The 13,487-nt window shown below is 48.0% G+C and overlaps 1 protein-coding gene across 8 annotated transcripts in view; it reads left to right on the forward strand.

Annotated features, from left to right (window-relative positions):
- The first annotated feature begins 341 nt into the window (after positions 1-341).
- The window catches only part of ZFP64 (ZFP64 zinc finger protein), an 88,662-nt gene continuing 75,516 nt past the window's right edge, over positions 342-13,487 (forward strand). For 2 of the 8 annotated variants that reach the window (XM_047770844.1, XM_047770839.1), the window contains exons 1-3: positions 595-701; positions 3,564-3,673; positions 4,085-4,318. In XM_047770844.1, the coding sequence (XP_047626800.1) occupies positions 3,613-3,673; positions 4,085-4,318 (295 nt within the window). In that variant the 5' untranslated portion in view covers positions 595-701; positions 3,564-3,612. Of the gene's footprint in view, positions 702-3,563; positions 3,674-4,078; positions 4,319-13,487 lie in introns of those variants that run through there. The other 6 variants (XM_047770845.1, XM_047770848.1, XM_047770842.1 and 3 more) reach the window with 5 other exon arrangements.

Here is a 13,487-nt window from a genome sequence, read left to right on the forward strand (position 1 = left end):
GCGACTGATCCACGCGCGTGATCATAGTTCTCTTTATCTCACTAGCTGGGCAGGGGACCCGCCCAGAGCTCCGCTGATTTGCCGGGCGCTGACGCCCAGCCGGGGTGACTCCCAAGCCCGTGGCGCCCCGCGCACCCACCCAATTGCAGTCCGACTCGGTCCTCTCTGCAAACCTCCTGAGCGACCCAGGAACAACGCGGCTGCCGGGCCACCGTGGGGACCAGACGCCCAGGGCGGCAGGTGCAAAGGCTCCAGAGCCAGGGAGGCCAAACGCACCCGCCCAGACTTTAGGGGTGCGGACCAGGCGCCGGCTGCCGCAGCCGGGTGGACACTCCACCCGCCGGGACGCGTGTGGGCCATCCGGATCCCGGGGGATTCCGCGGGTGCGGGGCCTCGCGGCCTGGGCATCGGGATTGGCCCGCTGCTTCCCCCGGGAGCTGCTGATGCAAAGCCAGGTTGGGGCGGCCGGGCCCGGCCAGCGCCCTCTAGGCAGCGGAAGTGGCGCTTGCTTTACATCCGTCCTCCCCGCCTCGCAGAGTTGGGAGAAGGAAGGCTGGGGGGTGTGGAAAAATAAAAGGAAAAGTCCTTGCACCATGTAGACCCGCGCCCCCCACCCTGGCACCCGCGCCAGCTGGGGATCTCCCAGTCTGCGGCCATGAACGCGAGCAGCGAAGGCGAGAGCTTCCCGGGCTCGGTGCAAAGTAAGTGCTTTTCCGGGCGCAGTGCGCGCTCCGGGGCCCAGTGCGCGCTCCGGGGCCCGGGCCCAAGCACGTCTGCGACGCAGCGAGCAGGCCCGGGGCCCCGAAATCGGGGTGACGGCCCGGAACCGGCGTCTCGGGGACCGCGGCGCGCGCGCGGTGCAGGAGGCGCCCGTGTGGGTTTGGGGTCGGGGCACCCAACCCAGTCGGGGCACCCAACCCGGTGGGGGGCGCTCTCCGGCATTGAAGGCTCCCCTGGAAGGGAACCGTGGGGGAGGGCATGCATTTCAGACAATCGCCAACCCCTCGGGGCATTCCCCGCCCCCGGCGGAGTTTGGAGGTGGATTTGGGGTAACCGCGGCAACGCTGATGGGAAACTTCTGTCTCGGTGGCCCCAAATCCTTGAAGTCTGGGGGCTCGGAGGATTTCACGAGATCTGGCCAGTTGGACTTGCAGGCTTACTGCAAAGCATTTTCCACATAAAAGGTGGAGAGCTGAATGGGTAACGGGGCTGTGGTCGTTTTCTCTGAGTTTAGGGTTCATTTTAATTTTCTTAATGAGGACAGCCTTTTTCAAGTCCCTGGTTTCGTCCGGCGCATTGTTTCCCTAAGTGTGGTCCAGAGAACGCAAACCAGCCACCTGGGAGCATGAGCGCTTATTTAAAAAAAAAAAGAAAGAAGAAGGAGAAGAAGGCTCTCCGGACCCCACCCATCAGGTGGCGGGGTTGGAGTTTGAGGAGAACAGATCTGCCGGCCTTACCCTGGGGGATTCGAATGCACATTAAGTTTGAGAACCCCTGGCACAGAGGTTGGCAGACACCTAGCACGTCGTAAGCGCTTAGCTTGTTGGGTAGTTACTGTGAAACAATTTTGGAGACATTGGCTCCCAAACTTAGATGTATATTCCTTGCGTAACTTGTGAAAAGCTCAGATTTCCCTAAACACCAGTCCCCATTCACCCCATCTCCCTGTGACTCAGTATCTCCGAAGTGGGGCTCGGATGTGTCCGTTTAAACAGTCCCCCCCCCCCTCCCGCCCCCTCCCCCGTTATTCTGATCCCAAGACGAGTTTGAAGAACTTGGCAAAGGTAAAGGCATTCTTTTTGTTGGTGGTGAGCATTCACTGCCCAGTGTTTTTTGTTCGTTTTTAATATGGTCTTAGTTACACATTTTCAGAGGGGATACTTTGAAATTCAGGTAGGGTACCTCAGTAATAACCCCACCAGGTGACATGCTGGGGCATGGGGATCCCTGTGGTGGCCTTTTACAAGCACCATCTCATTTAATCCTCATTACCATCCTATGAAGCAGAAACTTCTCCCCATTTCTTCCTGAGGATCCATCCTATTTGATCATTAAGGAGCCCTCAGCTATGCAAGTCACTCTCTTGGTTCCTCATCCTCCTCTTAGCAGGGGCACCTCAGTAGCTCCAGGAGGGCGGTGTTTTAGTGAAGAAAAGGGACCATTCCTTCCATCCACTAATTTCAAAGTAGAGTGCACAGGGCGCTCTACAAACTGGTTTATAAAACATTACCATGATCAGCCCACAGTAGCTCTTAGCAAATTAACCAAATTGAATTTCTACCTAAAGATGGAAGAGGGAAATGGGACATAAAACAAATGTTTTATAAATTTTCAAAAAATAATGAATCTGGGAGTTCCCATTGTGGCTCAGTGGGTTAAGAACCCGACATGGTGTCCTGAGGATGTGGGTTTGATCCCTGGCCTCGCTCAGTGGGTTTAGGATCCAGTGTTGCTGTGGCTGTAACCTAGGCCTGCAGCTGCAACTCCATTGTTGCCCGGGAACTTCCATATGCTGCAGGTGTAGCCCTAAAAAGAAAAAAGAAAGAAAAATGCCAGACACAAATGATTCATGGATGCCAACCATATATGCACAAAGGTAGTTCTCATACTACTTAGATTTGGGGAAAATTGGAAATAATATAAAAAACCTTACAATTATTGAGAAGTTCTGAGGCATGGAAAACATGGAATAGTGTGTTATATTTATAAAGAGATTTTAGTGATAAAACACAATGCTTATGTGATATTATGTGGGAAAAAATTAATTTACAATGCATTACGGTCTTAAATTTTTTTTAAATTGAAAATGAATGAAAGAAAATATATTTTTTTTTGTCTTTTTTGTTGTTGTTGTTATTTCTTGGGCCTCTCCTGCGGCATATGGAGGTTCCCAGGCTAGGGGTTGAATCGGAGCTGTAGCCACCAGCCTACGCCAGAGCCACAGCAACGCGGGATCCGAGCCACGTCTGCAACCTACACCACAGCTCACGGCAATGCCGGATCGTTAACCCACTGAGCAAGGGCAGGGACTGAACCCGCAACCTCATGGTTTCTAGTCGGATTCGTTAACCACTGCGCCACGACGGGAACTCCAAGAAAATATTTTATAATGTTCATGGTACCCATAAGTGGAAAGAATGATTTCCCTCCTTCTCTTCCATATTTTCTGTTATAAACATGAGTTTCCTTGTAATAAGGCAAAGAAAACTTTTTAAATAAAAATTCAAGTAGTCATATTAATTAGAGACTTATTGTATTTATTTAACATACATTTATATAGCACTTTCTAATATAGTGTCAGGACTGCGTTAAGTGCTTTGGAAATGTTAATACAGCATTAACTCTTGGTATTATTACTATTGAGAAATAATGTCTCTGTCAGGAATGAATTTTGGCTACAAGTAACAAAACTGAACTATATTGGCCTAATGAGACATCTAGAATTGGTTAATTACAGGGTTGATTCAGGGGATCAGTGAAGTAGGCTTTGATTGAGATCTTAGCATTTACCTCATAGTTACAACATGGCTGCAGAAGCCACTCACAACTCATTTGCATTCAAGGCCAGAAGAAGAGACGGACAGTGCCAACCATGTCAGCTCCCTGTTTATCATGAAAGCCACACTTTTCCCAGAAGCTCTTCCATCATTGTGCTGGAGGGGTTCCCAAATAGGTAGGGAACCAAGATTATTTAAACTACTGGTTCTCATGTTGAGGGAAGGGCTTAGAACAGTGAGGGCACGGGTTTTCAGAATGACCAGGAAGTACAACAATTTTGTAGTTAGGATAGGAGATGGCTGCTGGTCTTTTGAAGTGCAGGGTAGCCCTGCACACTGAAGAACTTCCTTGCATAAAATACCACTAGGGCCCCTGTGAGGAGCATCATTTGGGTCTGGGTACATCGCTGCTAGGACAGAGCTGGGATTCTGTTTGCCAGGAAGAAGAGGGGAGTGAAACAGATATTTAGCTAGCAAGTAGCCGCATCTGCCATCATTCCCTTTCCTCCCATGAATCTGGTTGGTGTTGTAATTTCAGGCTATTTGGAATTAATCTGTGACTTTCCCTTTGCCCCATGGAGTTCCAGGTGGCACAACCGTGCTGGTTGAGCTGACACCTGACATTCATATCTGTGGCATCTGCAAGCAGCAGTTTAACAACCTGGATGCCTTTGTGGCTCACAAGCAAAGTGGCTGTCAGCTGACCAGCACGTCCGGGGCGACACCCAGCACGGTCCAGTTTGTGTCAGAGGAAACGGTGCCTGCCACCCAGACTCAGACCACCACCCGAACCATCACCTCAGAGACCCAGACGATCACAGGTAAGAATGGGGGATGCGGAAGTCACTGAGAGTAGGCCTGGCTATGCCCAAATGCCTCCGCAGAACTTGTTAAAAGTATAGACACCCAGGGTCCACCCCTAGGGTTGCTGATTCATTATTTTTAACAAGCTCCACTGGGAAGCCAGCTGCCCAGCCAGGTGTGGGTTAAAGCATTACGTGGTAGCAGTTATAAATTGTTGTCACATGCGAAACAAAACAGACCCTAACCAGGTTTCTAAAACAAAAACCTACCTACTAAGAAAAAAAAAAATACTTGCAGGAAATGGTAAAAAAGAAAAAGTGGTTATTTTGGGTGGTGAGAATACGTGTATGATTCCTGAATTTGCATTATTTGTGTAAAGGGGCAAAACATGATTTTTCAAAACCTATAAACAGGCATTGATGCCTTCCCTCCCCTGTACTGCCAACCAGGAAAACCGAAAAGTTCATCCTAGTTCTTGGTTGTGTACAAAATACATTGCAGGTGGATCCACATCTTAAATGCACAATGCAGCTGTGAAAGTTCTGGAGTGAAAACTATACACACACACACACACACGCACAGACACACACACACACACACACACACACACACCCCTGTACTTATACCTGTGTGATCTGCCTTAAGGGACCAGACAGGTAACTTTAAAAATAGGAAGTAACCTACCTGGGAGATAGCAGACACACTGTTGGATCCTGTGGGGAAATGAAAAATATATTCCTTAGATAAAGGCATTCAAATTTTTAAATTGAAATATATATTAATTAATATTGTGCCTACCAAGGAAGGATTCCTTCCCTTGAAAGAAAAACAATTATGTCATGTGATTGCAAATAAAGTTACTATTTTTCCAACATAAAAACAATGTATAAAAAAGTCAAACAGGAGTTCCCATCATGGCACAGCTGAAACAGAATCCAACTAGGAACCATGAGAGTGCAGGTTTGATCCCTGGCCTCCCTCAGTGGGTTAAGGATCCGGCATTGCCATGAACCGTGGTGTAGGTTACAGATGCGGCCTGGATGTGGCCTTGCAGTGGCTGTGGTATAGGCTAGCAGCTACAGCTGATTGGACCCCTAGCCTGGGAACCTATGTATGCTGCAGGTGCGGCCCTGGAAAAGACAAAAAAAAAGACCAAAAAAAAAAAAAAAAAGCTCAAAGGAGTTCCCATCATGGTGCAGTGGTTAATGAATCCAACTAGGAACCATGAGGTTGTGGGTTCGATTCCTGGCCTCGTTCAGTGGGTCAAGGATCTGGTGTTGCCCTGAGCTGTGGTGTAGGTCGCAGATGTGGCTCGGATTCCGCATTGCTGTGGCTGTGGTGTAGGCCGGTGGCTACAGCTCCAATAAGACCCATCGCCTGGGAACCTCCACATGCTGAGGGTGTGGCCCTAGAAAAGATAAAAAAAAAAAAAGGTCAAACCACTGGAGGAAAAAAATTGCAGCACATATATGACTAAGGTCTAATGACTCTCATATATAAAGAGCTCCCAAAAGTCAATAAAAGAACCAAATGGAAAAGTCAGTGGAGTTCCTGCTGTGGCTTAGCAGTAATGAGTCTGACTAGCATCCATGAGGATGCAGGTTTGATCCCTGGTCTTGCTCAGTGGGTTAAAGATCCAGTGTTGTCATCAGCCGTGGTGTAGGTCACAGACATGACTCAGATCCCACATTGCTGTGGCTGTGACTTAGGCTGGTGGCTGTGGTGTAGGCTGGCAGCTGTGGCTCTGATTCGACTCCTAGCCTGGGAATCTCCATATGCTACAGGTGCCACCCTAAAAAAGACAAAAAAAAAAGGAAACAAAGGTAAAGTCAGCAAAGGGCAGCAGATGATATCCAAGGGCCACTAAACACAAAAAGATGCTCCGTTGCCTAGTAATTAAAGAACTGCAAAGCAAATACTGCTTTCCTTTCCTTTCTGAAAATGTAAATTCATATTACCTAGGCAATTTTGTGATCTCTTCCAAACTTTAAATCTTACACTTAAAATCTTTCAAATTTTAAAATGTATAGAAACACATCTACCCATTAAGTGCACTTCTGGGTATTTATCCCATAAGGTTTGATAAACAAATGTACAAGCATATTTGCTTAGAGTATTTTCTATAAAGAAAATAGAACTGGGAGTTCCCATCGCGGCGCAGTGGTTAACGAATCCAACTAGGAACCATGAGGTTGCGGGTTCGATCTCCGCCCTTGCTCAGTGGGTTAACGATCCAGCACTGCCGTGAGCTATGGTGTGGGTCGCAGACGCGGCTTGGATCCTGCGTCGCTGTGGCTCTGGTGTAGCCCGGTGGCTACAGCTCCAATTTGACCCCTAGCCTGGGAACCTCCATATGCCGTGGGAGCGGCCCAAGAAATGGCAAAAAGACAAAAAAATAAGAAAATAGAACTGTCATATGTATCTGTCAAGAGGAGATTAGATGCATAAATACCAGAGATGAATAATGAATAATAATCTAATGATAGATAAATTCAGATAGTAGAAGAATATTACTTCACTTTGAAAAGGAGACGTAAACCTGTGTGCAGACATAGATTTTCCAGGTATGTGTAAAAGGCATACACATATAGTATTATGTTCAAGGAAAGCTTCTAGAACTAGAAGGAGGCAGGTAAAGTTAATGAGAGAAATAAGCTGTGCGTGAGGTATTAGGGAGTAGTGGGGACTGTGGAAAAGTAGAGAAAGCTGCTCTTTGGATCCTTTCAGATATTTGGGTTTCTCTGAGAAACTGAAAAATGTAAAATTTCTCAGATTTAAAAACTTTGTTGGCCAGAACATCCATGAGACTGATTGAGCCCTCCAGCAGTGTTTACTAAAGAGTAAGTCTGGAGCAGAGGAATGGTCTGAAGTGGGGGTATCAACTTTTTACCTTATCAGTTGTATATTGGCGTGGGGTCTGAATTTTTTGGCTATAAGCAAAGTTTTGTGGTTGTTTCCCTAATGCATCCAAAATAATGTTTCTGCTGAATTTTTCAGCTTTGAAATATAATTGATCACCTTACAAACCTTAATAAGATTACCTTCAGGGCTTCCCACTTTTTCCTGAATTTATCCTAATTCTCATCTTAGAGGAATCACCCGGAAAATGTTAAAACTGAAAACCACCTTACCCATGGGCCTGGTACAACCTTCGCATTTTACAGCTGGACGGAGTGTGGCTGTGCGTGGGGATAAGACATGGCCAGGGTCTCACTGCAAGTCAGGACAGTCCTGGGATGTCAGTGCTTTGGCCTTTACCCTAGTGGCCTTCTCCCTGAAGCCAAACAGTGTTTGGTTACCTGTCCTCAAAAATAAATTCCCAGTGAGTGGAGTTCCCTGGTGGCGTAGCAGGTTAAGGAGCCAGCATTGTCACTGCTGTGGCTTGAGTTGCTGCTGTGGCATGGGTTCAACCCCTGGCCTAGAAACTTCCACATACTGTGGGTGTAGCGCCACAAAAACCCATAACTCCCAGAAGCCCCACACACCAGGTGTGAAGCCTGTGACACAAGACCCCAGCCCGAGGAGGCTTCCAGGCGATCCGTACATTATTCACGGCCATTGCATCTTTCTGGGTTCTGAGCCTTTGCTCAGAAATACCTCTCTTCTGGCTATAATGGAAAAAATAAAAATCATTTAAAATTAAAAAAAAGAAAAAAAGAAATACCTTTCTTCCTGAAATACCTTTCCCACCTTTACCTGGCAGACATCAACTCATCCTCAGAAGTTTAAGGTTCGTGACAGGTTGCACACAGAGGATCTGGCTTCATCTCTGGACACTCCTCTCCCCTCTGAATTACAGCAGCCGTGATGATGTCCTTTCTGTTACCAAATGAGCCGTTCTTATGTCTCAGAGCCTTTGTACATGTTGTTCCCTCCTCCTGGAACTGACTTCATGCTTGTGTGTGTGTCAGAGCTGGGTGTACACGTCTTGCCTTTCCTCAAAGGCATTTACACATGCGTACACACTGTTCTCTCAGACCAGGTTAGGTCCCTGTTCTTAAACAATTATTTGTAGAATAAACTTAAATTCTATCCCATCACTGAACCATAAGTACCATGCAGGCAGGGCTGCACCCCTCATGTTCACCATGCAACAGCACCATATTCTAAGGTTTTTTTTGTTTTTTGTTTTTTGGTTTTTTTTGCTTTTTACGGCTGCACCTGCAGCATATGGAGGTTCCCAGGCTAGGGGTCAAATCGGAGCTATAGCTGTTGGCCTACACCACAGCCACAGCAACGCCAGATCCAAGCCATGTCTGTGACCTATACCACAGGTCACGGCAATGCCAGATCCTTAACCCACTGAGTGAGGCCAGGGATCGAACCCGCAACCTCATGGTTACCAGTTGGATTCGTTTCCACTGTGCCACAACGGGAACGTCTAAGCTATTATTCTTTGTGGAGTGAATGCACAGTGGTCCAAATCTCACGTCCATAAGTGAAGCTGAGCCACACCAAATAACAGCTCCTTCTTCTGTCCTGGATCTTTGCTCAGAGGCGTTCATCCTCCTCTTAGCATCTCTGTTGCTGTTGCTCACACTGACCATGCCTCAGTTTTGACTACTGCTCTGTACGCTCAGGCCAGGCCTGGAATCCTCTTTAGGTCCTGCTGACAATGGCACCAGCTGCACAGTGTTGACAGGAGCTCCCAGTCCACTGCTGGACTTTTATCCCAGTCTTGCCACCCTGGCCCATGGACCAGCCACTTCCTCTGCTGTAGAAAAGAGTTAGCTTGGTACCCAACACTATTAGGTAATAGCGTTAGGTGCTTAATACCTAATACCAGTGGGTTATTATGAGGACTCTGTGACAACCCACAGGGGACCTGGGACAGAGTCATTAGGCTCAATAAACGACCGCTTTTATTAATGGAGAGATGAGCAAGCAGTGGTGAGCAGATGATGAATTTGCAGGCCGCCGTGTCTCCACTCGACTTAGCTGGTCTTCCTGTTCACATCTGCATCTCTGACATAAAAGAAACAGAATCTTGCTTTTTGTCCCTTTCCTTTACACGATTTAAATAGTTTGATTTTTCTGGGCCTGACTCCCCTGAAGTTTGGGCCTCGGTGTCGCACAAGAGGCCATTCCCAGACCTGCCTGTGAACCCCTGATTCCCCCAGGGAGCTTATTAAAGATACCAGTTCCCCAGGCTGCACCTCTGAATCTGAGTTGATGAGGCTCAGGCATCTGCATTTTTAACAAGCTCCCAGGGGCTTCGGGAGCCTTGACCCAGCCTGAGAGTCGTTCATTGCCCCAGGCACAGTCCAAGTTCCTCAGCCTGGCAGATTCCTCTAAATACTGGCATCCAGGAATTCTCTGGGCATCTTCGGAGCGCTGGGTCACAGGTCGATCCCCAGCCTGGCACAGTGAGTTAAGGCTCTGGTGTTGCCACAGCTGTGGCATAGGTCAGACCTTCAGCTGGGATCTGATCCCTGGCCCAGGAACTCCTTATGCTATGAGGTGGCCAGAAATGAATGAATGAATAAACAAATCAATCAATCAATAAATACTGGCATCCAGACGTCGTTTGTCTGTTTGTCTGTCTTCGGTCCTTGATTAAACCAGATTCTTCCTCATTCAGCTCGTAGGTCTTCTCTCGACCCAGTAACATTTGGATGTGCAGTAAAATGCATTCTCTGCCTGCTCGCTTTGAAAGGTGCCTGTTTGGCATTTCGGAACTTTCCCATAGGAGCCGTAAAATTAGATACGGATGCTGGTGTAAATATTAGCATCTTACACACATTTTCTAAGTTCATGGCTTAAAGTTAGGGGGCTTTGGAGTCAGGCCACTGAATTTGAGTCTTGGCTGCAGAAAGCCTTAGGAGCTGTGTGACCAGTGCTAATTCTAAGAGTGCTTGGTGTCTCATTTTTAGAGCGGGGACAGTGTAAATCACCCATCATTCAATAAAATGTTAAAAAATGAAAAGTTAACATTAGAAAATTAAAAATTAAGAAAAAATGGGGGACAAGAATAAATAGAAAGCCCACAGAGCTTCGTAGTGAGGAGTCTGGGGTCTGGAGCCAGACTGCCTGGTTCCGATCCCGGCTGCTCACCAGGTAACCTTGGGCAGATGATGCAGTATCTCCATTTTCCCATCTGTAAAATGGGAGCAATGATTGTCCTCACCTCAGAGGGCTCCAGCTGGGCTTCTGAGCACTCCCACCTGGAAGACAGAGCTGTCAGGGTTAGCTCTCATTACTTAGCGAATTAGGGGGCTATGCAAATTAAATGAAACTGCACATGGAGAATTTTGCCTAGGGCCTGGCTCATGGCAAGCCCCTAGACAATATTTGTTGAATTATCACTGAACCTAGAGTGATCTTTCCTGCCTCTTCTGCTTAATTCCTACTTTTTTAGGTCCCAAGTTAAAAGTCACCTCCACCTGGAAGCTAGCCATGATTTCCAACCCCCTGCCCTGCCCCGCCCTGCCCCCCCACCCCTGAGGTTAGGGCTTCACTGCTTCCCCCACCAACACTTAACACAGTTGCAATTTATTTGGTAACAAGCAGTCTTTAGTCAGAGAAGTGAATTCAGATGAACCTGGGGATCAGGCTGTGACCGTGAATGCAGTGTCAGATCTGCTGTGATGGGGAGTGGGCGGGCCTGTGACAGCCCCTGAGGAGGAGGAAAGCAGCCCCAAGATTGAGCCAGGAAGCATCGGAAGCACCGCCAGCTGAGCTGGCATTCCCGGGTGGGCCGTGTTCTTCTCCTGTTGAATACAAACAGTGTAGCAGGACCTCACCAAGAGACAGGGGCCACTCTGTGACTGGTGGAACAGGATGAAAACAAAACCCCTCCGTCATCACATCCAAGTCACAGAACACTAGATGTCCCTGCTCCCCGGCTAATCGGAGTGCCTGTTGCAGCTTTAGCCTCCTCTGCTTCTTGGTGATAGTTATTAAGGTATCAAATCAGGGAGTTCCCGTCGTGGCGCAGTGGTTAACGAATCTGACTAGGAACCATGAGGTTGCGGGTTCGATCCCTGGCCTTGCTCAGTGGGTTAAGGATCCGGAGTTGCCGTGAGCTGTGGTGTAGGTTGCAGACGTGGCTCAGATCCCGTGTTGCTATGTCTGTGGCGCAGGCTGGCGGCTACAGCTCTGATTAGACCCCTAGCCTGGGAACCTCCATATGCCTTGGGAGTGGCCCTAGAAAAATGCAAAAAGACAAAAAACAAAAAACAAAAAACAAAAACAAAGATATCAAATCATAGACTTATCTCCACTTCCCAACAGCCTCCAATGCAGGCTTCCTTTCTTCTCCCTCCAAAGTTATCTTACCCGAACCCCAAACCTCTAATACTCTAAGTCTTTTCTAGCACCCTCTTACTGAGCCCCTCCGCGGCTCCCTGGGGTGAGGTTTCCCTCATTGTAACGAGTCATCAACTTATTCAACTCCAGGTGTGTTCCTGGCCAGAAGTCATTGACCTGAGGAGACTCAGCCCACTTAATTGATTTTGGTTTTTTGGTCGCACCCATGGCATGTAGAAGTTCCCGGGCCAGGAATTGAACCCCACTGCTATGCCACAGCAGTGACTCCAGCCACAGCAGGCACAACTGGTTCCTTAACCCACTAGGCCACCAGGGAACTCCCATCTAATTGATTTTAAAAGCCTTAAAAAAAAAAAAAAAAAGAAAGAAAGAAAAATCTGAAGGCTCAATGTGGCCTGTGGGCCTCAAAGTCGTGCTCTGATTTCCAGTTTACCAGACTGTAAGTCTCAAGCAAGCAGAGACTAAATCTGTCTCGTTTTCCTCCCACCCAGCACCGGGCCTGGAGCATGCTAGGTGCTCAATAAAACAGCAAGTGAGGGCAGGAAGGGGCAGCTGTAAGGATTAAATTTGTTAAGAGTGCAAGCAGTTCATGGCGTGGCGGCTGCCCCATCGTGAGGGCCCAGGGAGGGCAGCTGGGGGACTGGGGTGGGCCAGATGCTGGAACCGAGATAAAGGAGATGCTTGGCCCTGGAGAATTCCAAGCTCATCAGGGAGGGGAGGAGAATTTCGTTGTAAGACATACCAGCCCAGCCATCTGTGACAGGTACAGCCTCATGCAGAGGCGTAGTAGATTGGTCCCAATGGGGAACATGATGAGTGAGATTAAATGGAGAACAGGCTTTGAGAAGCTCACTGGCTTTTGGGAGGAAGATGGTGGGAAGGGGGCTTTTCTTCCTGGAGGTCTGGAGGTGGAGCAGCTCAGGGCGTGATCCAGTAACAGTGGCTGGAGATGCCACAGGGAGTACATGGTAGAAGCTCTGCTTTGACTCTGGCCTTTATTCTGAAGGAGCTGGGGAGCCATTGAAGGTTGTTGAGCGTGTGAGTCATTTGGTAAGACAAACTCTATAATGATTTGCCAGGAGGATCTGGCAAATAATTATCTGGCAATAATAATCATGACACCAGCAGCCATTTTCCTGTAGTGCTGATTGTATGCCAGGCACTTTTCTCAGTACTCTAAATGAAATAGTTTTTCATGCCTTAAACTGTTAGGAGTTTAAATTTAACCTTTAATTTAAAAGATTAAATTTTCACAGCATAAGTTAGGTGCTAAGAATTATTAGCTCCATTTTATCCATGATGTACTAAAGCACAAAGGAATTAAATATTTGACCAAGGTGACAGAGCCAGAACATGGCAGAAAAGGGCCTCAAAGCCAGGTTGCCTGGCTGCAGACTCTTTGCACTTGACCGCACCACATCACCCCTTGGGAAAGTCCTCACTGCCATGTTTCTAAAAGAACCACCTACACCTTCGGTGAAAAATGCAGGTGCCCAGCCCGCACCTTAAGGATATCATCTGGGACCATCTGAGCAGAGTCCTGGGAATGGGAACCAGCCAGTGAGGGCTTGGGTTAGTTTCAGTGCTTTCAGTTGCTCTTAGTAACACTCAACTACAAGAGGGCTGGACTGAAAGACATTGCTTATCTCAGGACAAGAACCAGCATGGCAGACCTAGAGTTTTTTGCATCTTCTGGCTGTCCTCAGCCAGAGTCCTCCTCATGGCCACAAGGTGGCTGCTACAGCCCTCAGCCTCAAGTCTTCACTCAACCCTGCCCACGAACGGGGAAAGGGGAAGCTTCTCTTTATCAGATGGGAAGCACTTCTCCAGAAACTCCCAGCCCATTGGCTAGGATAGGTAACATGCCCACTTCCCGTGCCCAGTCCCACTGCCTCGGAGGTAGCCAGGCGAGGAAGC

Source organism: Phacochoerus africanus, chromosome 3 (genome assembly GCF_016906955.1).
Source record: "Phacochoerus africanus isolate WHEZ1 chromosome 3, ROS_Pafr_v1, whole genome shotgun sequence".
Lineage (NCBI taxonomy): Eukaryota > Metazoa > Chordata > Mammalia > Artiodactyla > Suidae > Phacochoerus > Phacochoerus africanus.